This window comes from Salarias fasciatus, chromosome 17, assembly GCF_902148845.1.
Source record: "Salarias fasciatus chromosome 17, fSalaFa1.1, whole genome shotgun sequence".
In the NCBI taxonomy this organism is placed as follows: Eukaryota; Metazoa; Chordata; class Actinopteri; order Blenniiformes; family Blenniidae; genus Salarias; species Salarias fasciatus.
In genome coordinates, this window is record NC_043761.1 from 21,861,497 (window position 1) to 21,888,857 (window position 27,361).

The window sequence follows — 27,361 nt, forward strand, 5'->3', positions numbered from 1 at the left end:
TTTAGGTTTGGGTTAGAGGAGATGAGACAGGTGTGGGCTCCTCATGAGAATTTCCTGCTCCGGTTGAGAGAAGGATGCCACTCTGGCTGTCATAGTGAATCTGTGATTCTGGTATCGATCACAATGGTCTATTTAATGAATTGTGTGTGCATGGTGATCCACGATTGGTTTCACCAGGCTTGATGAGTCTTTGGCCCAATCCCATTTCTCTTTCTAGCCCTACCCCTTGCCCCGACCCCTTTGAAATGGAGTGCTCAGGGGTTTGTCAATTTCAACCACTATTGTCTGATTGTTGATTCATTTCTGTTGTGAAACTTGATACTGGTGTCACATGAGTGGACTGAATGAGCAGTAAATGTATATTCCTTTGAGAGGATTTAGAGTGTGATTCAAATGCCTTATGAAAAAAGCAGTTTTGTTTATGAATAGAGCATAAATGGTTCTTACAAGAATCTGACTTTGATATAAAATATAACTCAAAGAAAAGCACCATTATGATTGTGCGGAGCAGAGAGGACGCTAAATTGACCTTCCCAGACTTCTTTCTGTCGGGTAATAGGCTAATGGTCACTGAGGAATACAAGTACCTGGGGCATTACGTGACTGCAGACCTGTCGGATGATAGAGACATTTATAGACAGTGTCGTTTGCTCTATGGACAGACCAATATGCTGATCCGCAAATTTGGAATGTGTACACCAGTGGTGAAGATCAGACTTTTTAAGGCCTACTGTACTCCGATGTATACAGCTCATCTGTGGAGGCGCTATAAGAGCAGCAATATGCACAGAGTTACCGTTGCGTACAATGATGCCATGCGCATGTTGTTAAGGTTTCCACGATGGAGCAGCGCAAGCCAAATGTTTGTGAATGCAGGGGTGCCCACCTGTCCTGCTGTGCTGTGAAACCTGATGTACCGGTGCAAGTGCAGGATGTCTGACTCTGAAAACAGCATTATAGCTGCACTGACCAAACCTGGACTGAGCTCAGTGAGATACTTTTCTAGCTTTTGGAGACACATTGGTATTTGAACCTGTTTAGAAAAGCTTTTAAACTATCTGTTTGTACGTGTTTTTTTTAATATGGACCTATTGTGTCTGAAATAAAGGTTTGATTGATTGATTGATTGATTCCTTTATTTTTTCATACATGTGAATAGGCCCACACATAATCAAAATAACATATAGGTTAATTCACTATTCCAGTGTGAAGATATTCATAAATGAGTGCTTCACCGTTCGTGAACCTCGTCACACCTCACTGTACTCTACAGTGGGTTTGCCACTCAGCATATCTGTAGTGTTAGAAAAGATGGTACACGGAGGAAATTTCTGCATTGAGACCCAACGTCCAGAAAATCCTTATTGGGAATGTGTAAGACTGTGGTTGCTGAAGCCTAAATCCTTGCTGTGCATTCTTTGATTGAGGAAAGAAAAAGGTACCAACGGATCTCACTCCAAGTTTACATTTATTCAGCTATATACAACAACAACACCTGGAATGTCTTCACCTAAATTTGAGCATTCTTTCTCCTCCAGTGTCTCCCTTGGTCCTGGAACAGAGAGCCGATCCTCTGGCAGTTTAGGTTTAAGAAGCTTGTGTGAGGGCCCACCTTCATGCATAGTTTATTACCTGCATCCTGCATCAACATGAGTCATCTGACTCCATCACCAGATGGCCTCATGTTTTCTGTGGCTCCATGTTGGTCATCCTCTCATCCTGGGCCTGGCTCTGGGGCCTTTGCTCCTGTCCCTAGCAGAACCCACCTGATTGTCCTTGATTATCCTCCCATAAACTTTACTGTAGCATCAACACAAAATCGTTCAAGTTCCCAACAAAAACAGCTTCTTTCCCTTATCTTCACACACACAGCCCCCTCTGTAAAAATGCTGAACATTTAACCACCACTAACAATAACCCATAACATGCTGCCTTGTGCATCTATTTAGCATTAACGTTAGCTAATGTATACCAAATGCAGAGGACATATTAGACCTGCAACTTACTGTGTATGAAGTGTTTTGTCAAGGGATTTAAAAAACTTAATAATTGTTGTTTCACACTTGAAAAAACTTCTCTGTATTGTTGATTTATTGCAAATTGTCTGGAGGGTGCAAACATTCACCAGGCAAATGCGGAAAGTGAACCAAAGACAGTGACACAAAAATCGTGTTACATCTTGAGTTGATGAAGCAAACTTATCTGAAGCATTATGATACTCAGTGTTATAAGAACAATTTTTGGATTTGCATATTGTCCATGCAAGTAAAAACTAAACATAAAATCTGGAAATTGCAAGTGAATGACTCAGTCTATACACAGTGGTCTCTACTGGATTAGTGAAGAAATTCATTTGGAATCAGTTAACACTGTTGAATATCTTTTCTGAAAAAAAAAAATGTACTTTTCATTTTTCATTCTGTTGTGTACCTCTGGTTTGCCTTTTTTAAATTTGTTAATGTCTTTTCATCCAATGAACTAGGAAAACTGAATCCACCATGGACAGAGCTTGGAAAGGACTGCTGAAGTCTGGCATCATCTTTCTGTCCTTCAGTCTGTTTGTCTACATATTTTATTACATCGACTTTCTGGAGGTGAGAACTTAGAAAGCATTGAGGATTCTGTTTGACATGTCAGACTTTAAGTGATGTTGTTGGATCTAAGAACCACCGGAAATAATGTGTTTAAATCAAGCACTAAGGGAAAAGCCTCCATTAACTGAAAACACCTACTTTGGTTCTGCCAGTTTCAGAGAACACCGATGCCTCCATTCAAGAAAATAAGAGGTTCCAGTAATCCAGGCTCTAATCGAAACTACTGCACCCTCTGACCGTTGTCTCCCGAGGAGATTGATGAGGAAAACACTCTTTTAGATTCCATAGCTTGGCCAAATATTCCATCTGTGCCACCTCCTGTTTCCCTGAATGACACCAGCAATGCAGCCCTCAGCAATTCTGTCATTCTCCCAAGGCCAGGAGGTGGATCGTGGCTCGTGGGGGATCAGGTGGAGGTCATGATCAAGATGTTTGACTTTAAGGGTCGTCCCAAGACTCATGGAGGAGATTTCTTACTGGCTCGGCTGCACAACCAGACACTTGAAGCAGGTGTGGCAGGTCAAGTGGTGGATCATCTCAATGGCACCTACTCTGCTGTGTTCCTCTTACCCTGGGAAGGAAAGTCACAGGTTGAGGTAATAAGTTCAGTCTGGTCTAACAAATGTGACGTCAGCTTTACCTTCATGACAGCACATATAACATTTGCAATAATACCAACGATCACACCAGCCCCTTTTCCACGAGCCTTTACTCGGCTTGACTTGACTTTTCAGGCATTTCCATTATGTGTTTTTACCTGATACCAGATGCTTTTCTAGGACCTACTTGGCTGTGGATCCAAATAAGCTGAGCAGAGTTGAAAATGTGATGTTGGCAAATGGACGGCCACAGATGGGCCAGGGTGCAATGTCAGTTTATGTGCTCGGAGAGTGTTTCATCCGTAACGGTCACCCTCGTTGTTTTTAACAAGCAATAACAACAAGAATGATCATGATCAGAGGTTGATGAACAGAAGCGCCAACTGATGATGGATTCAGCAGGAGCTCAACAGTGACATCTGCATTGTGTTGCAAAACAAATTACATCACTAGAAATCATTTATATGGTGATGCGGTCATATTGGTTAGATTATACCACAGCCATTATTGATTTCAGTGTAGGACAGAAAGTAATAATTCAATCACCATTCATTGCTTTTTGCTTCACTCATTTAGCAACACATTAGTGATTGGCTCTGAATGACTTTGGTTCTATGTTCAATCAGATGACATTGGTAAATCCCAGTGAGGCAATCCCATTCCTGCATTGGTTTGTTGGTGAAAAGCCTAATGGAGTGGACTTCTACAGCACTTTTCAATCAGGCTCGCTGACTCAGACTACCATATGCAGCGGGTGCCTGCCTCCAACCCAGCAGCCACAGTGTAACTACACTGACCTCAATACAGGTGAGCTGTGGTTCTGCTACAAGCCACAGAATCTGAGCTGTGATGCCAGGATCAACCACTTTGTCACAAACCACAAACCTGTCAAGGCGAAGGAGGACATACTCTTCAACCAGTGAGTAGTTAACATGTCAATGACTCCTGAACTGAAATGACAGTACCTCTGATGAAAATGGATGAAAGGCCAATCATAACACGTTTTGGGCAAGAGTCTTCTGAAAACTCAAATTTCAATTGATAATTTTGCAGCAGTGGTCTGAACGAAGGCACAGCTACAACTTGCCAAATAGTTTTCAAATCACTGAAAGGCTTTTAGTGTTGTACAATAAACATTTTGATATGTTTGCTTTGCTTCAGTGGTGTCACCATGAATGTTGGTATTCCAGCTTCAGGACCTGCTCATGTCACTGTGTTTCCTAAAATGAAAGGTAAATTCAGTTTTTGTTTGTGGCAATATGCCCTGATTACAATCTAATGCCTAAAATGGATGCATGTGCTGATGAAAACATATGAAAATGATTGGATTATCAAATAATCTAAATATTTAATTTTATAATGATGTAACCATATATCAACACAGTGTCATCTTTTAATAGGTCAACTCTCAGCAAAGACCAACAAGGACATACCTGGACCTGCTGGTTACTATTACAAAGGTCTGTGGAGTTCACTGAGTGGCAGCACAGTTAAACGGCTCAATAGTGCCTCTGCCATCAGCCAGTGCCTCAAAGACAAGGTGGTTCACATGTATGGAGACTCTACAGTCAGGCAGTGGTTAGATTTCCTCTCTTCAGAACTATCAGGTAATTTCCCTGAAAGAAAAGGTCACATTTTCAATTTAATAGTCAATCATAAGTTTTATCTGCTCTGTTCTCTTTCAGATCTCAAGGTATATAAAATGCACAACTTGCATCATTGCGGACCCTACCTGGCTCTGGACTATGCCAAAAACATCTTTGTGACATTTCGGTGCCATGGCCTTCCTCTTCGTATGCCCTCTTTACCAGTGACAGAGCTACGTTATATTGCCAATGAACTCGATGGAGTAACTGGAGGGAAGAACACAGTAGTCGTTATTGGTTTCTGGGCACATTTGACCATTTTCCCCATCAAGTACTACATCCGTCGAATAATGAGCATCCGCAAGGCTGTTGTTCGACTACTAGCCAGAGCTCCCGATACTCGTGTTATTATCCGGACAGCAAACCTGAAGCAGTCTCCAGCGCCCCATACAATGATTTTCAGTGACTGGCCTTCACTGCAACGTGACAAGATACTCAGGAGCATGTTTCAGGGAATGAAGGTTTATTTCGTGGATGCCTGGGAGATGACTGTGGCTCACTATCTCAAGCATGACATCCACCCACCCCGTCCCATCATTAAGAATATGATTGATGTTGTGTTGTCATATATTTGCCCTCCAAAGTAAAGGTGGACATGTTGCCTTCTGATGAAAAAACAAAAAATGAAGAGTTGTAATGAACATGCTTTTTAATTGTGGGGGGTTTATATGCTGCAACAAAGGGTTATTTGCAGAATTTGTGATCAAACAAGACATTGAGCACTAACAGTCTTCCTCACTTGTGACAGCTAAGGACTTTTTACCTTCTGATAATTTTATCAATTCAGCTGCCAAAAAGGCTCTAAATGTTCAAGTCATGTGCAAACTATGTTCCAGTCATGGCTTTGTCTTGCATCTTCAGCCCAGTTTCCGGACAACCATGTTACACTTCAATATATATGTATATTTTGTTAATGTCAAGCCATCGCTGGACAGTGAGGATAACTGAGTCCTGTGGTTAACCGTGACCATTGACTGCCTCAGCAATATTTGAGCATATTGTTTCTCACTCTTCTTCCTTTATCTCCTCAGTGCCCTCATCCAATGAGACACCATGTGTGTTTATTTTTAAGTACTTAACTGTAGATGCTTTGTGTTAGAAAACTATGCAGACAATAAACTGCTGCTGCAAATCTGTTCATTATCCATTTATCTGCGCCACACACACCCCTTCATGCAAACACAAACATTAATGCACACACACACACACACACACACACACACACACACACACACACACACACGAACTTTGGCTTTCCCATTCTTGTGGGGACCTTCCATTCTTCCATTGACTTCCATTCATGTCTAACTCCTAACCCAAACCCTAACCCAGACCAAAACAATGCCTAACCTCAAAGAAATGTTTTTGCACTTTTGCTTTTCTCAGTAACAACAACATTGTCAAGAAAACACTGTTTCCCCTCATGGGGACCCAAAAAATGTCCCCAAAAATGACATTGTGCCTGGTTTTCCTATGGTTGTGGGGACATTTTGTCCCCTCAACCACAGGAAAACCCGGACCACACACACACGCACACACACACACACACACACACACACACACACACACACACACACACACACACCTTCAACCTTGAAGCTGATAAACTGAGCTCCTGTTTAAACAATGTTTTCACTTGAAAACACAGAGCTTTTGTTGCATTCTGGGTGTCCGCTTACATGACGATGCTCAGAGCCGCTGAAAATGTTATTTTTCAAAACGTCTGACAAGGTGGGACTTTTCAAAAATGCTCCAACCAGCAGTGGCAAACAAGGCTTTCTGGAAACCCTCAGGGTCTGTCTCCATATAGATAGCAGCGCAAATATAGTTTTTGATGGCTTTACTTTTTTTTTTATCAAATGATAGTAACATAGCACACCGTCCTGAGTCTATCCTGAGATTCTTCTGCATTCATTCCAATTATTAAAACACCTCTGTGATGTTAAAACCTCAAAATTTAAAAATTCAAAGCAGAAATGTAACTGAAACAATTCAAAAGCTGAACTTCTTTCCAGCCTCTCTGTCGGCCCTTGTGTGCAAAAAGCTCACTTCGGCACTCTGTACCCATCCCCTGAGAGAGAGAGAGAGAGAGAGAGAGAGAGACAGCGATGACGGACAGAAAAAGAACAAAGACATTGCATCACCACCAAACTTCAACATTTAAAAGCAGCTCACCAAAAAGAGCATGGAGAGCTGTAAAGTAAACGGAGGGAGGAGGAGGGAGAGCCCCAATGGAACAGACCCCCGACACAGAGACGGAGGTCTCTGCCTGAGGCATTTCAACAGGGAGCTGTTTTATAGAAGTGACGTTAAGGTTTTGGTATTTACAGCACAAATTGATGTTGCTTTTTAAGGTGCAATTGGTGGTCAAAGATGTCATTTTAACAGTGACGCATGAAGCAGCATTCCCATCCATGAGCAAGATTGCAAAAAAACTTCAGTCCCTGCAGAAAGAGTTTTCAGCAAGTCAGGACAATCAGTTCATCAAAGAAGAAGAAGTGTGATGAAAGGAAAAATGTGAACAGGTTACTCTTCCTTGATCAGAACCTTTAAATATTGAGGACAATATACAAAAGGGAACAATAGATTATTCAGGGAATAATTTGTTAAGGGCTTTGAGAGCAAAGAGTCAAAGGTGGTGGTGAATGACAGCCAACTGTAGTTTACAGCTGTTGTGTAAATCATGTGAGTCTGACCCAGATGCTGTGTGGTTGTCTTCACCCAGCATGGGTATTTTGAAAGTTTTTAAAGTGTTAATTACTGTGCATTTTCAGGTATTTTTTATTCATTTATTTAACTTCTCACAATATCCAACGCCAAAAAGGGGACCTCGGGGCATAAGCTCTTTGACAAAAAAGCAAAGAGCCAATAGTATTTTGCACCTCATCTGCACTATTGACTTTATTTTTCATGAACACCTAGGTGTATCAGTACTTCTTGTTGCACTACTTGTTATATTTTTAGTATTGCTATTTTTATTGTGAAACTCGCAAAAGGAATTATTTTATCTATAAATGTTGACATTGTTGTAGTATCCTTGTGTTAGCTAATAGAACTTGTTCTTTTATTTGGTTAAAATCTTCATCCCGTGTTTGATTGTCCTGGTAAGGTAATTACTAGGGCTGTCAAATGATTAAAATTTTTAATCAGATTAATCACAGCTTACAAATTAAAGGTGTAATATAGGATTTTGATTTCCGGGTGGATCACCTAAATAATTGGTGGTCTGTTTGTCAATCATTGTGACAAACTGGTTTCGTAAGGCGGTTCTACGTGCTTGCGCCCAATAAGCTTCTCCCTTTTGCACGTGCACATTCAGAGTGTTCATGTACCCGCTGAGCTTCTGAGCTCGTACTTATCGATAGCGAGTCTGACATAATGAAACTGTAACTGTTTCAGAAAACAAGCTTTATGTATGAGCGAGGCCGATCGCAGAAACTGTAAACAGAGCCGTGCACGTCCGGAGAAGAAGAGATCACGATCGCACGCTTCCGCATTTCCTGGGAGAAGCAGGAGAGCCGGGCGGATGGTCTGGCGCATGTTCAAAAAGTGAGTAACATACGTTTGGCTTCGTCTTTTCCAGAAAATCCTGTATTATACCTTTAATTAATCATGATTAATCACAAATAATCACAATTTCCAACTATGTCTGAAATATGCCGCTTTCTTCCTGTGTTGCATTAACAAAAAAATGACCGGACATGATTATACACTCAACAAAAATATAAACGCAACACTTCTTTTGTTTTTTGGTTTTGCTCCCATTTTTCATGAGATGGACTTAAAGATCGAAAGTTACGAATGTAACGACGGTTCTATGAATCCCGGATGACCGCCAGAGGCGGTGCTTAAAGCACTGGAATGTTCCCTTCGCGCATGCGTAGTTTGAGTATGTATACCAACAATCGTCACTCGTGACCCCTGGGTGACCCAGGAACTGCATAATTTCAGGGCTCCACCCACCGATCGTCTCCTATTTTTCTTCTCGCGTTCAGTTCGTGTACACCTGATGGGACGAGCCTGTACAGCGTCGTGATGCACCGTCGCTGGGGGCCTTGTGACCTTCGAGGTCGGAGCTGCTTTATGCCCTCCAAAGGCTGTGACGTGTTGCGGTCCCATTCATCTGATTCTGCGGTGCTGTGCATCACCTGTGGTGAGAGATTCATTCATACCTCCGGCAGACGGTAAGGTTGCTGAATCTACTATTCCTCATGGTGAGTGATGGCTAGGCCCACCCATTAGTCAGGCCAAAGGGACTCACGCACAGCACCCCCAGCAAGAAACCAGATGCAGCCTCCAGTGTGAAGACCCCGATAAGGAAACATTGGGGTTACAAAAAAAAAAAAATTAAAAGATAAGACTGGATAAAATGCCTGAAGTAGGATTAATAAAATGAATTTTACAAGTAAAAAAAAGGAAAATACATAATGAAATACATAAGTATGGAAGAAAAATCCAACGGGTAAGTGAAAAGCTTGATGGAAAGGGTTTGTTTTGAATCTTTCTTCAAAAATATCCAGAGTCTCTGCGGTTTTGGCTTTAGGCAGCGATAATAGGCCGCTGCCAGAGGACCTCAGGGCCCGCGAGGGTTAATAAGGTAAAAACAGATCGGCAAAATAAGCCAGTGTAAAGCCATTAAGACATTTAAAAACTAATAATAGAACCTTACACTCATCCTGAAGTGGAAAGGATGCCAATACAGCCACTTTAAAATTGGAGTAATTTGGGCCCACCCCCTGGTCCTTGTCAGCACGGTGCAGCTAGCTGAGTTCTGTATTAATTGTAGATTTGACATACCTTATTGGCCCGAATATAGTGGGACTCCAATTATAAGACAACCCCTATTTTTCAAATATCATTTTGTGGAAATAAAAATATGTTGAAGACATTAAGGTTACTCATAAAATAACTTGATATTATACAATTATTCTAAACTCACAACAGAGATAACATTTCACGTGATTTGAGATGAAATAAATATTACTGCATTATTAAATAAAAAAATATGTGCTCTTTTTCAAAATAAGCAACAATTAAGTACCCTCAAAGGTTCAATAACTGCATTGATGATGTAAATAACTTTATAACCATCAAATTCAAGTTCTATTCAACTTAATGAACATTAATCATTCAGCTCTCCGTGAATGTTGGATTCAGTTTAGCATGTAGAGAACAGTTCTTCAGAAAGAAAGCATGAGATTTCAGCTGGTCTGAGCGTTTATTACTTTCTCCTGAAGGCACTGTAAAACTGAAACAAACAAGATATACATGTAAGTGAACAAATACACAAGATGTATCACAACATACATCACTGTCTAAAAACAAAACAAGTCAGTATTTAAAATCAAAGCCGCTAGCTCAATGCTAACTACTAATGGAAACGCCACTGACATGCTAACGGAAGTAGCATCTGCATTGAAATTTCAAAACAAACTGACAAACTCACGAGTATCAATTTCACCTCCATCCTGAATATCAACTAAGTATATTAGAGTACTTACAGGCAGGTATTTGCGAAGCACTGTTTGAGAGGAACCTTAGAAAAACCAACACCAGCCACTCTTGCTCAGTCTTCTTCTCACACTGCTGTAGGCTTATACTCTGTCCAACCACTGCATGCAAGCAGAGGCAGTACAGGTCACCAGTATTTTGGCTCCATGTAGCGGCGTGGATGTGTAACGACAACCTAATCGTACGACCCCATTTTTGAGAATACAATTTCCGGAAAAAAAATATCGTCCTGTATTCGGGCCAATACGGTACTCTGTTTTTGGAAGACCACAAAGCAAGGCATTACAGCTATCTTTTTTATAAACTGTCCTGTCCAGCATCGAAGCAGCAGAATGGAAGTCTGGCTGCTCCATCATTACAGTAATCTAACAGATAGGAGTTAAAATCTGCATTAGCACTTCCGTAGCACCGACGGGCGACTCTGGCTATGTTTTTAAGATGGTAAAAACCAATCTTCATATTTTTCATGTGGCATAAAATTCAGCTCAGAGTCACACCCATGTTCTTAACACATTGTGCTGGTTTAATGAAAAATGTAATAGAGTAAAAGCATAAGTATGCTCTATATTGAAGTAAAATACAAATTCTTTTAAAAAATGTATTTAGGTACAGTAATCAAGTATTTGTACTGAGTTAATATACGCCACTGCATTGTGTCATGTTAAAGAGATTATACACTAGATGGGTGAAACAGCAAGTGAGCCTTCATTAGACATGCATGGGAAACCCAGAGTCTCTGCCCTGCCATACAGGTTTGTTCAGTCAAGTGATTAGCTACAGGCATCTTGCCCCAAGCTACCAGAAGAGGAACAATAGTAACCACCAGTGCACCACTGAGAGACCTCACCCACAGAACAAACCAGCCTCAAAAGAGCACTGATCAGTAGTAAGGAAGGCACGTCCCACATCATTAGGGTCATGTAAGGCCATTAATTAACCTCACATGCATATTTCCGGACTGTTGGAGGAAACCAGAGTGCTTGGAGGAGCCGGGTGGCCAGGACTGGGATGCAGAGTGAGTTAGGAGTGCTGGCTGTACAGGACACCAGACTGGAGACAGAACACAGAGTCAGATAAACGTATCAAGAACTGAGTGCTGAATCACCAGTCATACACTGACTGGGGTGAACGATGCCGGGTGCGGTCTGTTAAATCAAGCCACTGCCTATCAGGGAAACGATCCTCAGAGGGTGGTTCCTGCAGCGCTCCTGTCTGCGTCTGCCTCCATTCTACATCTGGCTCCTTTTATCTGATATTTAAATTCTGACCGCACGATAAACTCTTGGACTTCATTGCTGTGTTTTCCACCACGTTCAGCCAAGGTAACATCTATTCAATAACTTCAAACAAATTGTTGATTTTAAGGCTGTCAGGATTTATTTTGGGATTTTTTTTTTGTGTTTAGATGTGTTCAACAAAATCAGTCTCTATTCTGAATCTTGACACAGAGGTGGGTTGAATGAACAGCAAATCTATATTAATTTTACAGGATTTCAAGTGTGATTCAGATGCCTTATAATAAAAAAAAGCAGATTCTTGTACAATTATAATGCTTGATTTTTTTTTTTATAAAACATCACAAAAGTGAATTATCTGTTTAAAAAAACAGTACGGAAATATATTAACACATGGCACTAATCAAACAAGTTAAAAACTATTCATAAAATTGACATTTTGTTTGTAAGAGATTGATGGTGGTGCATCAGTTTTATATGAAACTGTAAAGGTGTGTTTTATATTTAGTTATCAGAACAATGAGATAACTGGATAACAGGTGCTGATCATGTTGCCAGGTCCAGATTAACACACTTTGGCTTGTTTCTTTTTTTCTGGAAAGCTGCTTGTAAACAACACAAGATTGTAGAACGTGTTCTGTAAAATGTGACTGCTTACTTTATGATGAAGTTTATCTCTTTAATACTTAACCACACCTGTCAAAAGTGGCATCATTAACATGTCTCAGGTCGAGTCATAAACTTCACTCTGGGAGGGGCTCAGACACTCACACCTTCATTTAGTTGTTTTCAATGCCTGAAGTCTCAGATTGTAAGAAATGGCTCATTTTGGTATGCAGCAGAAGTTTGTTTTACAACATAAGATAATGCACATAAAAACCTGCAAAATTCACAAAGGTTTTCAGTTTTTGTCTGAAAATATCATGTAAATACAGCCTTTTATTAGTGAACAGCACTCTTTCTCTGCTTGGATGATAGATGTGAAGAACAGTTTGTCACAGTATAATCAAGTAAAACTACAAACAGGGCTCCACCTGACTGGGCAAATAGGTTTGACATGTATGAATGCTAAGTGCACATTGTCATTTGTTTTCACAGTTCAGACACAGTTCATCATTTTGTTTGTCGACATGGTCATTTTTCACATGTTGAAACTGACTGAGCTGCTTGAACAAGTCGCTGTAGCACGATATGTGTCCATCTGGCAAAACTGGATCAGAAACCCGAGTGGCCAATCAGTGCACTCCAACAGCATTATAAGTGTGCTTGGCGGAAAAAGGGCCACCCGACGCGATGCATTGGGTTTTTGAAATAACTATATGTATTTTCTTTTATTTAAGAGGATAATATGAACTGGGAGGTATCCTGAGCCATGAAAGCTTTATTATTTTTGAGTTGGGCTTGTTTATCATTCTTTTTTGTCCAGTGGCCACAATTTTTTTTGACGATGTTAGTTTTTTGGTATCACAACCAGTCGGAGGGGCTAATTGTCACGGGTGCAGGTGGAAGGACCCACGCAGGCAGCCAGGTGGAGTTCAAACTAATTTATTTTCAGGAACAAGAACGCAGGAATACAGGAACACAGGAATGCTGAGCCGACATGCAGGCAAGGACACAGAAGCACGCAGACAGACCCACAAGGAGCCGACAAGACACACCAGTGGAGCAGGACTTAAACAGAGGGCCAAAGAGGTGCAACACATTAGGATGGTAACGAGGCAGGAGCAGACAGAAACAGGTGGGCCAGGGGCAGCGCAAGGGACAGCGCAAGGGACAGCGCAAGGGACAAACAAAACCATAACCGGCCCTGAGCGCCCCCACAAGGCTGCAGGGGCACAGGGCGTGACACTAATATTTTCCTCATGATTTATTCTCAGGAATCTTTTTATGTTGTTGGCTGACAAGAGCAGCTCTGACCACAGTCTGCATGAGGTTTGTATGATTCAGCAGGAAGTTTATATTATAATCCTTACACTCGTATGCACTGTATACTTTTTAAGTTTGTATATGTTAGTTAACAATTTAAAATAAAAGGGAACAGAAGATCGCTGAAGCTTCTGCATGCAGCTTTGGATGCCTCAGGAACAAGCATCACCCCCCCCACCCCCCCAAAACACTTCTGATGTGATACAAACACAAATGACCCCAAAACAATGTATTCTTTCACACTTATTTCATGCGACACATGTTTAATAGTAATAGAAGGCCATTCTCAGCTGACCATTTGGTTTACTTTAGTTCAATAAATTCAGAAATATAACACTATTTTTTAAACCAGAAAAAGAATAGTATAGTGTATAGTGAAGCTATTGGGTTTAGGTTTGGGTTAGAGGAGATGAGACTGGTCTGGGTTCCTCATGAGAATTTCCTGCTCCGGTTGAGAGAAGTACGCCACTCTGGCTGTCATGGTGAATGTGTGATTCTGTTATCGATCACAATGGTCGATCAAAGGGACGTTGATCGGCCGGTTTTGCTCATTCGTATTTATTTTCTAGCCCCCCCCCTAGATGGCCTATACAGGATAACCGGCACTGAAAGCTTCTTAGATGTGTGTCTTTTACTGCGCCGCTTCCTTGCTTTTCCTCCTTCCTCCGAAAACGCTCTGTTCAGTTGACTCCGTCTCATCCATGTGCGCATTCCACTCGCTTGCCCCGTGTGGCAGATAACCCCGCTATTTACTCGCCAAACAGAAAATTAATCTGCCGTTGGCGGCTGTTAATTTCGGACGTTGGTGGTAATTCTAACTTTTTTGCGCTATTCTCCTATCAGCTGATGATTTCGTCAAGCACCCAACCTTACCATCTAAAATAACTTTTATAGCTAACACAAAATAAACACAGGACACTGAAAAGTTCTAACTTACCGCTTGCTCTGCTGGCTCATCAACACGACCATGTACCGTGGGAATGGCGTCGGCGTTCAAGTGCAGTTTGACGGCAAATTCAGCTTCATACTGGCCCAAATTAGCAAAACAGAAGTATTTGTCTTCTTCTGACCCGGAAAAAGAAATACTTTCCACTGCTGCCTGGCGATTTCGTCTTCAGGAAAGCCAAATAAAACTGCCTTTCCAGGACATCCAAATAAACATTTTCTGGGAGCCATGTTCTCTGGATCTAACACCAACACATGCACACCACACACAGAGAAGCCAGGGCCTAGTCAGAGGATGACCATATATGGAAGTCCGGATCACATCGACGTCACAACGGTCCCGGCTTGAAAAAAACTCAGTCAAACAGAGCCTTCACAGCCAGTCAGAACATTTTTCAGGGCTTGCAGTCAAAGACATGGACCGCATTACTTGACACTTTGGCGTCGTTTCACATTGGTATCAGACAATTTAATCGTGTTTACAGGTTTAAAAAAGAGGTCCACTGATCAATGTCCCCTTGAAGGAATTGGGTGTGCATGCTAATCCAGGATTGGTTTCACTTGGCTTGGTGAATCTTTGTGCTCTTGTCCTGGCTCAGTCTTTCATGCAATTAATTTACCTGAACCCTCTTGTTTTGGATTGGATCAGCTTGGATCAGTTTTTTTTTTCTATCCTGGATGAATAAATCCTACTTTTGTGCAAAAGACTCCTGTTTTGGTCAGTTGCCTGTTTTGGTCAGTTGCAGTGTCAAAGAGAAGAAGACATTTGACAAGAGGGTGGTTCATGTGGCACTGCCATTCTACATCTCACCTCTTTTACCTTGTATTGACCCTTTTTGCCTGTCAGTAATTGCACCTGGTAGCCATTGGGGAGGACGTTTTGATGAGTGTACTGATTTGTGTACTCCACTGATTTGTTCCACAATAATCATGGTGCTCTTTGTTGTCCACATGTTTGACCCAAAGACAAACATTTGCCAATTTCAACCACAATTCTCTGATTGTTGATTCATTTCTGTTGTGAAACTTGACACTGGTGTCACATGAGTAGACTGAATGAGCAGTAAATGTATATTCCTTTAACAGGATTTAGAGTGTGATTCAAATGCCTTATGAAAAAAGCAGGTTTGTTTGTGAATACAGCAGAAATAATTTTTTACAAGAATTATGCCAATGAAATATTCCTTTGTTTATTTTTTCACACATGTGAATAGGGCCACAAATAATCCAAATAATACATTGGATAATTCACTATACTAGGTGCAGATATTTATATATGAGTGCTTCACCGTCCGTGAACCTCGTCATACTTCACTGTACTCTACAGTGGGTTTGCCACTCAGCATATCTGTAGTGTTAGAAAAGATGGTACACAGAGGAAATTTCTGCACTGAGAACCAACGTACAGAAAATCGTTATTGGGAATGCATAAGATTGTGTTTGCTGAAGCCTAAATCCTTGCTGTGCATTCTTTGATTGAGGAAAGAAAAAAATACCAACAGATCTCAATTCAAGTTTGCATTTATTCAGCGATATACAACAACAACACCTGGAATGTCTTCACCTAAATTTCAGCATATTCTTTCTCCTCCAGTGTCTCCCTTGGTCCTGGAACAGAGAGCTGATCCTCTGGCAGTTTAGGCTTAAGAAGCTTGTGTGGGGGCACTCCTTCATGCATAGTTTATTACCTGCATCCTGCATCAACATGAGTCATCTGACTCCATCACCAGATGGCCTCATGTTTTCTGTGGCTCCATGTTGGTCATCCTCTCATCCTGGGCCTGGCTCTGGGGCCTTTGCTCCTGTCCCTAGCAGAACCCACCTAATTGTCCTTAATTATCCTCCCATAAACTTTACTGTAGCATCAACACAAAATCTTTCATGTTCCCAAGAAAAACAGCTTCTTTCCCTTATCTTCACACACACAGCCCCCTCTGTGAAAACGCTGAACGTTTAACCACCACTAACAATAACCCATAACATGCTGCCTTGTGTATCTATTTAGCATTAACGTTAGCTAATGTATACCAAATGCAGAGGACATATTAGACCTGCAACTTACTGTGTATGAAGTGTTTTGTCAAGGGATTCGAAAGACTCAATAATTGTTGTTTCACACTTGGAAAACTTCTCTATATCATTGATTTATTGCTAATTGTCTGGAGGGTGCAAATGCGGAAAGTGAACCAAAGACAGTGACACAAAAATCGTGTTACATCTTGAGTTGATGAAGCAAACTTATCTGAAGCATTATGATACTCAGTGTTATAAAAACAATTTTTGGATTTGCATATTGTCCATGCAAGTCAAAAATAAACATAAAACCTTTAAGTTACAGGTGAATAACACAGTCTCAACACAGTGATCTCTACTGCAGGGGTCAGCAATTAACGGCCCGCGGGCCAAATGTGGCCCGCCGAACCGTCCAATACGATTCCAATACGGGCGCGCACAAAAGCACGCATTACCCCGGGCCGTCGAGCGGACGCACGCAACCCTGTTGGAGTGCGATATCTGTCATTGTGTTGCAATAGACAATCTTCGAAGGATGTTTTGTTTAGTTGTGGTTTCTGGTTTGTCACTGAAAAATAAAGAGTGGCACCTCATCTGGTGAACATAGAGCGCAAGTGAGTGCGCTGCACCGAGCTCACAGTGTGTATTTATTCTCCAGTAAGTTCGAGTGTAACGGTGTGTTTCCACCGGACGCGACGCGAATTTTTCGGGTGACGAGATTACATACAAAGTCACTGTAATGACGCGATTGTGGCTCAACCTTGAGCGGCGGGCGACGAGCGTTTCCAGGGAAAAATCTCACTGCCGCCCGCCACCCGCCGCTCCATTGCTCGTCGTTCGAGTTGAAATAATTGAACCTTTCAAGCGGATTGGCGCCAGGACAGCCTATCAGCGTGGAGGTCTTCACAGACGTGCTGACGTGGGGCAGCAGGACTCTGACCACGCAGAACAGCTGGCATGATGCCAAGGCGAGTGGCGTGCGCGATCTCACTTGTTCACCGCTTCTGGTGGAAACCAGGTGTCAGCCTGAAGTAGCGCTGGAACCGGCCGTCCGGGCGCAGCTCCTGCAGAAGACGGTGGAACTCACCGAGCTCAGACCGCCTCCGTGGCGCAGCAGGCAGCCAGAAGCGATGCCGGCGCATCGGCCGCAGCCGGAGCTGACTTCCAAATAATACAGAGCAGCAATGATGGCAGGCGGAGCATCTCAATCTCAATCTTTATTTGTAAAAGCACTTCTCATATTCATAAAAGTGCTGAACAGTAAAAACAGTCATAAAAACAAAAAAAGAACAAAACCCGCACCATCGATCAGTATGCGCGCGCGCACACACATACACACAGACAGCCGGGTGCACACAGGAGTGTGGGACAAACATAAGAAAAATCCTGTCCACTGTACAGGAGACGGTGATGAGGACCTGTGATGTTTCTGCAGGAAGTTCTGTGTTGCATATTTTTTCCAGCGTGACGCGTCCCGCGAATGAATTCACACACCAGCGATAAAACTCGTGCATCTAGCGTGGCGCGGTGTCTTTTGTCGCGTGAATGCAGTCGCGTTAAACGCGTCCCCCCCGCTCCCCAGTCCGCGGATGGATGCGCGCGCCAGCCGGAGACCCCTTGGTCCGCGATTGAAATGCCCCCAAAAAAAGTGGCCCGCCGCCAAATCTAATTGCCGACCCCTGCTCTACTGGATTAGTGAAGAAATTCATTTGGAATCAGTTAACACTGTTGACTATCTTTTCTGAAAAAAAATAAACTTTTTATTTTTCATTCTGTTGTGTACCTCTGGTTTACCTTCTTTAAATTTGTTCATTTCTTTTCATCAAATGAACTAGGAAACCTGAATCCATCATGAACAGAGCTTGGAAAGGATTGCTGAAGTCTGGCATCATCTTTCTGACCTTGAGTCTGTTTGTCTACATGTTTTATCACATCGACTTTCTGGAGGTGAGAACCCATAGTAACCTTTGAGGATATTGATCGGATATTGATCGATATGTTGCACTTTCAGCAATCTAATGAGATCTTAGAACTATACTACTGGATAGAATGTGTTCAAATCAAGCATAGAAGGAAAATTAAGTAACAATACTTTGGTTCTGCCAGTTTCAGAGAACACCAAATCCTCCATTTAAGAACACAAGAGGTTCCAGCGATCCAGGCTCTAATCGAAACTCCTGCACCTTCCGACCTTTGTCTCCCGAGGAGATTGATGAGGAAAACACTCTTTTAGATTCCATAGCTTGGCCAAATACTCCATCTGTGCCACCTCCTGTTTCCTTGAATGACACCACCAATGCAGCCCGCAGCAATTTTGTCATTCTCCCAAGGCCAGGAGGTGGATCGTGGCTCGTGGGGGATCAGCTGGAGGTCATGATCAAGATGTTTGACTTTAAGGGCCGTCCCAAGAATCATGGGGGAGATTTCTTACTGGTTCGGCTACACAATCGAACACTTGAAGCAGGTGTGGCAGGTCAAGTGGTGGATCATCTCAATGGCACCTACTCTGCTGTGTTCCTCTTACCCTGGGAAGGAAAGTCACAGGTTGAGGTAATAAGTTCAATATTGTTATTTATTTTTTTTTTTTTTGTGAATACCAACATCTCCCTCTGCTTTGTTCCTACATCAGAGAAAGTTTTTTTTTTTTTTTTTTTAACTCTTTGGGTTATATAACTTAAGGTGTTGTAAAAATATCCACCACCTCACCAAAAGTCTAATTTGAGTGATTACCCATACTGTTTACCTCAGATGGCTATAATTCCATGCCTTAAACAGGAAACAAATGAAGCCATAGTTAGACCGTACAGCAGGGGTGCTCAATCCTGTTCCTGGAGAGCCCCTATCCAGCATGTTTTAGTTATTTCCCTGCTTCAACCCACCTGTATCTAATGATTCTATCATCGCCAAGCACCCAACAAGCCCAGTGATGAGCCTGTTATTGTCTGACAGCCTTATGCCTGTCATGTAATGACAGGTATGAGGTTGTCAGTCCCATCACCACATCTTCCATCGACGAAACAGAGGCTGAGGTCTCAGAGGTGGACTCATTCATCACCCACGTTGAAGTCACCGAGGTGGCAAAGCACCGGAGGGGTGGATGAGATTCGGCTTGACAACCTTTAATCTCTGAATGTGCAGGCACTGTCTTGGTTGACACGTCTCTGCAACATGGTGTCATGGTTGGGGACACTGGCTCTGGATTGGCTATAACTATAGAAGGGTCACACTACTCACCCTCCCCAGGAAAGGCTATTCTAAGTTACTGGAGAAGAGGTTCAGACCAATAGTCGAACCTCGGTCTTCATCCTGGTCATGGAACACTAGACCAGCTCTATACCCTCCATATGGTGCTTGAGGGTTCGTGGCAGTTTTCCCAACCAGTCCACATGTGCATTGTGGATTTGGAGAAGGTGTTCGACCATGTTCCTCATAGTACATTGTGAGGGGGACTTCGGGAGTAAGGAGTCTGGAGTCCAGGGCCCCTTGTCGAGGATGGTCTGGTCTCTGTATAACCAAAGTTGGAGCCTGGTTTTCTTTGCTGGCAGCAAGTTGGACCTGTTTCCGGTGCATATTGGAATCTGGCAAGGCTGCCCTTTGTCACCAGTTCTGTTTGTAATATTTTTGGACAGAATTTCTAGGTGCAGCCAGGGGCCTGAGGGGGTCCAGTTCGAGAACCTAAGGATTTCATCGCTGGTATTTTTCAGATGATGTTGTCCTGTTGACTTCATTGAACCTGGACCTACAACATGCACTGGGGGGGGGGGGGGGGGGGGAGGGTTGCAGCCAAGTGGGAAGCAACAGCACCTCCCAATCTGAGGCCCTGGTCCTCAACCACATGAAGGTCATCTGCCCTATTTTGTGTTGGGTTAGGTCACACCACAACTAATATGGATTTAGGTCTTGGAGAGAAAGTCACAAATCAAGAAATATTCATTGCTTAACTGCTCACTGCAACAACAGCTTAGTAATTGCTTCTGAATATTTTATTTGGTTTTCTGTTAAATCAGGTAACATTGGTACATCCCAGTGAGGCAATCCCATTCCTGCAGCAATTTGCCGGTGAAAAGCCTAATGGAGTGGACTTCTACAGCACTTTTCATTCAGGCTTGCTCACTCAGAAAACCATGTGCAGTGTGTGTCTGCCTCCAACCCAGCAGCCACAGTGTAACTACACTGACCTCAATACAGGTGAACTGTGGTTCTGCTACAAGCCACAGAATCTGAGCTGTGATGCCAGGATCAAGCACTTCAGCATTTACCAAAACTCGTCCAAGGTCAAGGAGGACATACTCTTTAAAAAGTGAGTGGTTAACATGTCAATGACTCTTGAGCTAAATGACAGTGCAACTGAAAGAAATGGATAAATGGACCATCAAAAGTTTAGGGCAACAGTTTCTTGAGAACTGAAGTTTCACTTTGTTTATGCAGCACTGGTCTCAACCAAGACATAGGTGCAACTTGCAAAACAGTTTTCAAACCTTTGAAATGCTTTTGGTTTTGCTGTCCACCAATTTAAATATGTTTGCTTTGCTTTAGTGGTGTCACCATGAATGTTGGCATTCCAGCTTCAGGACCTGCTCATGTCATTGTTTTCCCAAAAATGAAAGGTAAGTTCATTTTTTACCTCCAAGCAACATGCCTTGCCAACAATGTATTGTTAAAATGAAATGGACTAAATCACAGTCACAATCAGTACTTTACTGGAATATATGTTAAGAGGATTATAAATTCCATCCATCCATCCATCCATCCATCCATCTTCCACCACTTATCCGGGACCGGGTCGTGGGGGCAGTGGTCTCAGCAGATATGCCCAGACTTCCCTGTCCCCAGGCACTTCCTCCAGCTCTTCCGGGAGGATCCCAAGGTGTTCTTAGGCCAGCTGAGACACATAGTTTCTCCAGCGTGTCCAAGGTCTTCCCCAGGGTCTCCTCCCAGTGGGACATGCCCGGAAAACCTCCCAGTCAGGCATCCAGGAGGTATCCTAAAAAGGTGCCCGAGCCACCTCAGCTGGCCCCTCTCAATGTGGAGGAGTAGCGGTTCTACTCCGAGCTCCTCCCTGGTGACTGAGCTCCTCACCCTATCTCTAAGGGAGCGCCCAGCCACCCTACGGAGGAAGCTCATTTCAGTCGCTTGTATCCAGGATCTTGTCCTTTGGGTCATGACCCAAAGCTCATGACCATAAATGAGGGTGGGAACGTAGATTGACCAGAAAATAGAGAGCTTCGCTTTTTGGCTAAGCTCCTTCTTCACCACAACGGACCGATACAACGACCGCATTACTGCGGCCGCTGCACCGATCCCTCTGTCAATCTCATGCTCCATCCATCCCCCAAGACCCCAAGATACTTAAACTCCCCACCTGGGCTAGGGTCTTTCCACCAACCTGGAGAGGGCAAGCCACTTTGTTCCGGTCGAGGACCATGGCCTCGAATTTGGAGGTGCTGATCCTCATCCCTGTCGCTTCACACTCGGCTGCGAACCACCCCAGTGCCTGCTGTCGGTCCAGGTTTGATGGAGCCAACAGGACAACATCATCTGCAAAAAGCAAAGATGAAATCCTGTGGTCCTCAAACCGGACCCCCTCCGGCCCCTGGCTGCACCTAGAAATTCTGTCCATAAAAATTATGAACAGAACTGGTGACAAAGGGCAACCCTGCCAGAGTCCAACATGCACCGGGAACAGGTCCGACTTACTGCCGGCAATGCGGTTCAGACTCTTACTCCGGTCATACAAAGACCGGACGGCCCTTAACAAGGGGCAGAGGTGGGAGATTGGAGCCTGATCAAGTTATCTCCATGCCATGTTTTTGCTCTGACCATGTATCACAACAGGTTAATCTAACTAACCCTGCTCCTCAGCTTGTCTGTGGTACATGGTGAGGGCAAAAACATGGCATGGAGATGACTTGATCAGGCTTCAATCTCCCACCTCTGACAAGGGGCCCCGGACTCCACATTCCCGGGGCCCCTACACACAAGGAACTGTGAGAGACGCAGACTAACGCCTTCTCCAAGTCCACAAAACACATGTGAACTGGTTGGGCGAACTCCCACGAACCCTCTAGCACCCTATGGAGGGTATAGAGCTGGTCCAGTGTTCCACAACCAGGACGAAAACTGCATTGTTCCTCCTGAATCCGAGGTTCAACTATCAGTTGAATCCTTCTCTCCAGTACCCTGGAGTAGACTTTCCCAGGGAGGCTGAGAAGTGTGATCCCCCTTTGGTTGAAGCACACCCTCCGGTTCCCCTTTTTAAATAGGGGGACCACCACCCCGGTCTGCCAATCCAGTGGCACTCTCCCCGACCACCACGTGATGTTACAAAGATGTGTCAACCAAGACAGTCCCTGCACATCCAGAGACTTAAGGTACTCAGGGCAAATCTCGTCAACCCCGGTGCCTCCAGGCAGCTGCTTCAACAATGGAGGTGGAGAATATGGTCCACTCGGACTCAATGTCCCTTGCCTCCCTCGGGACATGAGAGAAGCTCTCCTGGAGGTGGGAGTTGAAAACCATGCTGACAGAGGGTTCCACCAGACGTTCCCAGCAGACCCTCACGAGACGTTTGGGTTTGCCAAGTAGCTCTGCTCCTCTCTTCACCCAAGTGTCCAGAACATGCGGCCGGAGGTCAGATGACACGACAACAAAGTCAATCATGGGCCTCCGACCTAGGGTATCCTGGTGCCAAATGCACTTATGGACACCCCTGTGCTCGAACACGGTGTTTGTTTTGGACAAACTGTAACTAGCGGGCCCCGGCGACCTGATCCTCAGACACAGAGACAAGCTCCAGAGACATGGAATGTCACCTTGTTGGGGGGGAAGGAGCCCGAGCTTGTGAGGGAGGTTGAGAGGTACCGGCTAGATATAGTCGGACTCACCTCCACACACAGCCTGGGCTCTGGAACCCAATCTCTCAAGAAGGGCTGGACTCTCCACTTCTCTGGCATTGCCCGTGGTGAGAGGCGGTGGGCTGGTGTGGGTTTGCTTATAGCCCCACAGCTCAGCCGCCATGTGTTGGAGTTTTCCCCAGTGACCCCCTCGGTCGTATCCCTGTGCCTTTGGGTCGAGGACAGGTGCCCCACTGTTGTCTCGGCTTATGGGCCGAACAGCAGTGCTGAGTACCCGGCCTTCTTGGAGTCCCTGGGAGGGGTGATGGACAGTGCTCCGACTGGGGACTCCACAGTTCTACTGGGAGACTTCAACGCCCATGTGGGCAGTGACAGTGAGACCTGGAGGGGGGTGATTGGGACACACGGCCTTTCTGATCTGAACCCGAGTGGTGTTCTATTATTGGATTATAAATTCACTTTTCAAAAATATGACCCAGAAAAACATGAATAAACCTCACCCAACAACATGTTTTCTGACCTGGCCATGAAACAACAGACCGGCTCTTCACTCTCTCGCAGATTTTCAGGAGTTCATGTCCTTTTGTCCTTTATGACTATGTCTCCAAGATGTCTTGTGGGAGGTACTTTGGGAGTATAAAATACCGAAACTTCTGCTGCATGCCATCGGTCTGTTCACTCAGCATTATGTCTGACTTGTTCAAGGAGGGTGCTGGACTCCCCCAGGGTTGTACTTTGTCACCCCTTCTGTTCATGATTTTCACAATCAGGTTGTTAATTTTGCAGCTAAGACCAGGAGGGCATCATGTGGGGCTGCTAGAGGGTGACATCTCAGTTTGGCAAATGATATTGTCTTCTAGGCAGGAGTATTTCATTACTGAGTGTGCTACAATTGGGATGTGGATCAGTTCCTCTTCTGGGGTTTATACATTGAGATCTGCCACAGAGCAGGACAGGTGGCTGCAGCAATGAGACCACTTCTACCACACTGATATGGTGAAGAGGGAGCTGAGCTGTAAAACCAAGTTCTCTGTTTATTTGTCATCAGTTTTCATGACAGATTCAGAGTTCAGCCATCCGGGAAAAACCTCAAAGTCATGTCACAAGTTTTCCATATTAAGAGGAGCCAGTTGTGACATTTCAGATGAAGTTGACTTTAGCTCCTATTAACTTCGGTTATAGCTATATGTTGTAAACCTGTGCATACATATTGAAAATTTTCCAGGCATGCATGGGTTCGAAATGTTCGCTTCTTTTATCACATCTGCAACAGGACACAGGAGCACACATTGCCATGCATACCCTTTCGTTCCAGCTGCACTAAGCAATGTGTATTAACACATCACTAACAATTGTATTTTAAAAATCTTAAGCATCTATTACCACAGTTTCACACTCTCACACACTTGATCAGCACACACCAACCTGTTGGCTGCTCGTGGCTATTCCTTTCTGAACCTTTCAAACGTGAGTCATATAATTGCGGGTCTTTATTGCACTTTCAGCACACTAATTACTGTCGGCATTTTACTTATGAGTATTCTCTCTTACAGGCACGCACATATTCATTCATCACAGTGCAGTGTAACTCACACATTCACACCGCTCACCTGCGACAGAACACAGGAGCACACTTCAGCATTGCCATGCATACACTTTAGCTCCAGCTACACTGAGCAATGAGCATCCTAAGGACCCCTGCTGGTGCCTTTGCTGCCCCCAACAGTGTCTGTTCACCTGAACCCGCTCAGTAAACCACACAACCCTTTTCTCTGTAGTACTCTGACCAAGGCGCATTAACTATACATGACAACTTAACAATTATCAAGTATACACAATTGAAATGACAAAATATGAACAAAATATGGCCATGTCCACTGTTCCACACAGGCACGGCTGTGGCCCTCACATATATCAGAGAAAGATGGATATTTCTCTCAACAAATTCAAAAAAAACATTAAGAATTATTCATGACTGCCCATAGAAATATGTGATAGTTTTCTTTGATGACAAAAAAGACACGAAGAAAATTGATGCATGGATGATAAAAACATCTGAAAATAATTGGATAATCAAATGAAATTCAATGTTCCAATTTGAAAAGATCAAATCATATGCCAACAAGATGTAATCTTTTGATAGGTCAACTTGCAGCGACCACAGACAAGGACATACCTGGACCTGCTGGTTACTATTACAAAGGTCTGTGGAGTTCACTGAGTGGCGCCACAGTTAAACGGTTCAATAACGCCTCTGCCATCAGCCACTGCCTCAAAGACAAGGTGGTTCACATGTATGGAGACTCTACAGTGAGGCAGTGGTTAGAATTCCTCTCTTCAGAACTATCAGGTAATTTCCCTGAAAGAACTTGTCACACATTCAATTTAGTTGTTGATCGTAACTTTTATCTTCTCTGTTTTCGTTCTTTCAGATCTCAAGGTATATAACCTGCACAACATGAAGCAGGCTGGACCTTACGTGGCACTGGACTATGCCAAAAACATCTTTGTGACATACCGCTGCCATGGCCTTCCTATTCGTATTTTGCCTTCACCAGTAACAGAGCTACATTATGTTGCCAATGAACTCGACGGAATAACTGGAGGGAAGACCACAGTAGTAGTTTTTGGTGTCTGGGCGCATTTTACCACTTTCCCCATCAAGTACTACATCCGTCGGCTAATGAGCATCCGCAAGGCAGTTGTTCGACTACTAGCCAGAGCTCCAGATACTAGAATTATTATCCGGACAGCAAACCTGAAAAACTCTCCAAGCCCCTTTTCAGCACAGCTTGGTGGTGACTGGCCTTCACTGCAACGTGACAAGATACTCAGGACCATGTTTCAGGGAATGGATGTTTATTTCGTGGATGCCTGGGAGATGACTGTGGCTCACTATCTCAAGCATGACATCCACCCACCCCGTCCCATCATTAAGAATATGATTGATGTTGTTTTGTCATATATTTGCCCTTGAAAATAATGGTTGGTGTATTGTGTTCTTTTGAAAAAACAAAAACAAATGTAACAAACATGTTTTCTGATGTGGAGGTTATTTTATGTGCTTAAACAAATGTAATCGGATATTTGTTAATGGTGTGGCAGAGTTACTATTTTCTATTCACGGTGTGATACATTGTGGACATAAGAATTTGTGCAATGTGTTATGGGAAGTGGAGAAGAGGAGAGGATTAAAAAAAGGAATTGCACTTGACCGTGTACTGCTTGATTTCTTTTCCCGCAACCCGAAATATTGTGAGTTAAGGGATTAATTGATGCTTCTCAGGCCAGCAGTACACAAACTTTCTCAATGATTTGTCACCTGTGGTATGTCATGCAAATTTCACTAATTTTCAGTTTCAATGAAGTTGCAGAATCCAGAGTTTCTGAACAGATTTCCTGAACTGTCTCAACCAGACAGCTTAATGCATCCTGCATGGTGCCATGTGGTGCTAAAGTAAACAACACACTCAAACCAGGTCAGTTGCTTTCTTTCAGTGCTCTGTGGTCCAGTTGAAATGCCTGTTTGGTCATTATTGTTAATTTTGCTGATCAGTGTGGGTACCAATATGGTTGATGTAAGAATCAACATTAACTTGTGCAGCACTTCGGTGACTTGGATTTTGGGGTTTTGATTGGTCCAATAAAATGAGATCCTGTTCCACCAATGGTGTTGTCTTGCATCCTTGAGTCCGCCTTCTCGCAAACCGTGACACATATCTTTATATATATTTTAATGTCAAGCCATCACTTTATATGTTTTATCTGCTTGTGTTTGTTTGTTGTCTGCTGCAAACTGAATTGCCCTTCAAGAGACAAATTAATAAAGTGATTCTGATCGCTGGACATTGAGGTCGACTGAGTCCTGTGGTTAACCGTGACCACTGACTGCCTCAGCAATACTTGAGCTTATTGTTTCTCACTCTTCTTTTCTTTATCTCGTCAGTGCCCTCATGCACAGAGACACCAAGATTGTTTGTTTTCAAGTAACTGCAGATGCCTTGTGTTAGAAAACTACGCAGATAATAAAATGCTGCA

General features: G+C 43.4%; 1 protein-coding gene and 1 long non-coding RNA gene across 5 annotated transcripts; both read left to right on the forward strand.

Annotated features, from left to right (window-relative positions):
- The first annotated feature begins 4,067 nt into the window (after window positions 1-4,067).
- LOC115404421 (uncharacterized) lies at window positions 4,068-4,635 on the forward strand. Its single transcript, XR_003933350.1, has 3 exons — window positions 4,068-4,112; window positions 4,355-4,425; window positions 4,594-4,635. It is a non-coding gene; the product is annotated as an uncharacterized LOC115404421 (long non-coding RNA).
- A 6,916-nt stretch (window positions 4,636-11,551) lies between these two features.
- LOC115404573 (NXPE family member 3-like) lies at window positions 11,552-26,985 on the forward strand. 4 transcript variants are annotated; one of them, XM_030113975.1, is made up of 8 exons: window positions 11,552-11,672; window positions 13,463-13,517; window positions 18,305-18,416; window positions 18,576-19,019; window positions 20,477-20,769; window positions 21,006-21,076; window positions 25,467-25,673; window positions 25,756-26,985. In XM_030113975.1, exons 2-8 carry the CDS (start codon window positions 13,513-13,515, stop codon window positions 26,298-26,300), a joined length of 1,677 nt encoding a protein of 558 aa, XP_029969835.1. In that variant the 5' UTR covers window positions 11,552-11,672; window positions 13,463-13,512; the 3' UTR covers window positions 26,301-26,985. The 4 variants fall into 4 exon arrangements, with proteins under 4 accessions (XP_029969835.1, XP_029969836.1, XP_029969837.1 ...); XM_030113976.1 differs by having other exon boundaries at window positions 18,582-19,019; XM_030113977.1 differs by lacking the exon at window positions 13,463-13,517.
- The last annotated feature ends 376 nt before the right edge of the window (window positions 26,986-27,361 follow it).